This window comes from Papaver somniferum, chromosome 9 (genome assembly GCF_003573695.1).
Source record: "Papaver somniferum cultivar HN1 chromosome 9, ASM357369v1, whole genome shotgun sequence".
NCBI classification, from domain to species: Eukaryota; Viridiplantae; Streptophyta; class Magnoliopsida; order Ranunculales; family Papaveraceae; genus Papaver; species Papaver somniferum.
This window is the reverse complement of record NC_039366.1, coordinates 114,515,783-114,517,432: the sequence shown is the minus strand read 5'-3', so window position 1 is coordinate 114,517,432 and position 1,650 is coordinate 114,515,783. Positions and strand designations below refer to the sequence as shown.

Below are 1,650 nucleotides of genomic sequence, written 5' to 3'. Positions count from 1 at the left end.
CACCCCACCCCACACAAACAAGGGTCACAACCAACGGACCAGTTTCGAAACCAGTCCGTAAATCTGATCCAACATCGGACCCCCTAGTCTAACCAAGGCGGAAATATGAGCCATCTCATATCTCTCTCTCTTTCTCATCTCTGCTAGTCTTTCTTTCTTTCTTTCTTTCTTTCTTCTTCCGGCCTTTATATAAACAACTCTCTGTCTCTCTCTCTCATTTTTCTCTCCATTGTCTCTCTCTATTCCTTTGTTTTATAACCCTCCCCCGCTCCTCAATCTCTGTCTCCATTTCTCTTCGTTTTCCCCCGCAAAGTGTTACTCTCTCTCTTCTCTCATTTTCTTCTGTCTCTCTGCAGCCCCACTACCACCAAAGGTTAAAGCTGATGAACCCATAAACACCCTTCACCTTTCCCTTTTACAGTCTCTTTCCCATAACCAAACCCAGAAGAGAAAAAACCCATTTCTCCTTTCGTTTTTTCCCCCTTTCGTTTTTGTGTGTGTTTAATTAGGGGTTTTCCCTCATGTGGCAATCGTGGGGGAAATCACCGGGTGGAGGAAGGGTACAACATTCAGCATCAAGAAGAAATTTCTCATGTTCATCGTTCAAAGACATTGAAAATCTATGTAAAAATACAGAAACAGATCAACCACAACACCAACAACAAAATCCTCATCAATTAAAAACCAAATCAGCATCTGTATTTCATAGAGTTCGTAAAGTAACATCAATCTTACGGTCATGGTCAACACCGTCACAACATCAGGATATCATCTGTTTACCAGATTCGGAACAAAAGATTGTAATCTATTTCACAAGTCTTCGTGTAGTTAGAAAAACATTTGAAGATTGTAGGAGCGTTAGATCGATTTTTAAAGGTCTTAGAGTATCAATCGATGAAAGAGATCTATCAATGGATGGTACATTTTTAGAAGAATTAAAGGGTATTTTTGGTAAGAAATTAACATTGCCTAGGGTTTTCATCGGTGGGAGATATATCGGTGGAGCTGAAGAGATTAAACAACTACATGAAAATGGTGAATTGAAGAAGATTATTGAAGGATATCCAGTTCTTGAATCTGGGGTTTGTGAGTGTTGCGGTGGTTATAGATTTCTTCTTTGTAATCAATGTGATGGTAGTCATAAATGTTATACAGAGAACAAAGGAGGTGGTGGGTTTCGCAGCTGTTCATCTTGCAATGAGAATGGTCTCATCAAATGCTCTTTCTGTTCTTCGGTATCTCTCGGATACACTGAATCAAAAACACCCACAGACTAGGGGTAATATTGTCATTTATCTTTCCTCTTTTTTCCATTTAATTCTAACATTTATGTATGAGATGAGAGGGAGTTTAATTTGATCTTTTAATTTTTTTTTAGGATTTCCATAATATGTATCCAGTTCTATTTCTTCCTTGTTTATGAATGTGAATGTGGATTGTCTGGTAGAGAAGAAGAAACTTGACATTTTCTTTTTTATATAGAGTAATTTTGATTAATTGAAATAGGAAATTATCAATCAATTATGTGTATAGTTATTAGATCTTGATATATTTTCTCACATGCATGGTTTTGTGATTAAGTTCTTGAATAATTGTGTTAACATGCCTGATGTGATTCTTTCCATTTTCTAATAGATTTTGTGTAGTTAG

At 36.8% G+C, this 1,650-nt stretch overlaps 1 protein-coding gene across 1 annotated transcript; it reads left to right on the top strand.

The window, feature by feature from the left end:
• The first annotated feature begins 174 nt into the window (after positions 1-174).
• LOC113308483 (uncharacterized protein At5g39865-like) lies at positions 175-1,446 on the top strand. The gene has a single exon (XM_026556949.1). It carries the CDS (start codon positions 522-524, stop codon positions 1,275-1,277), a length of 756 nt encoding a protein of 251 aa, XP_026412734.1. The 5' UTR covers positions 175-521; the 3' UTR covers positions 1,278-1,446.
• Positions 1,447-1,650: the final 204 nt, after the last annotated feature.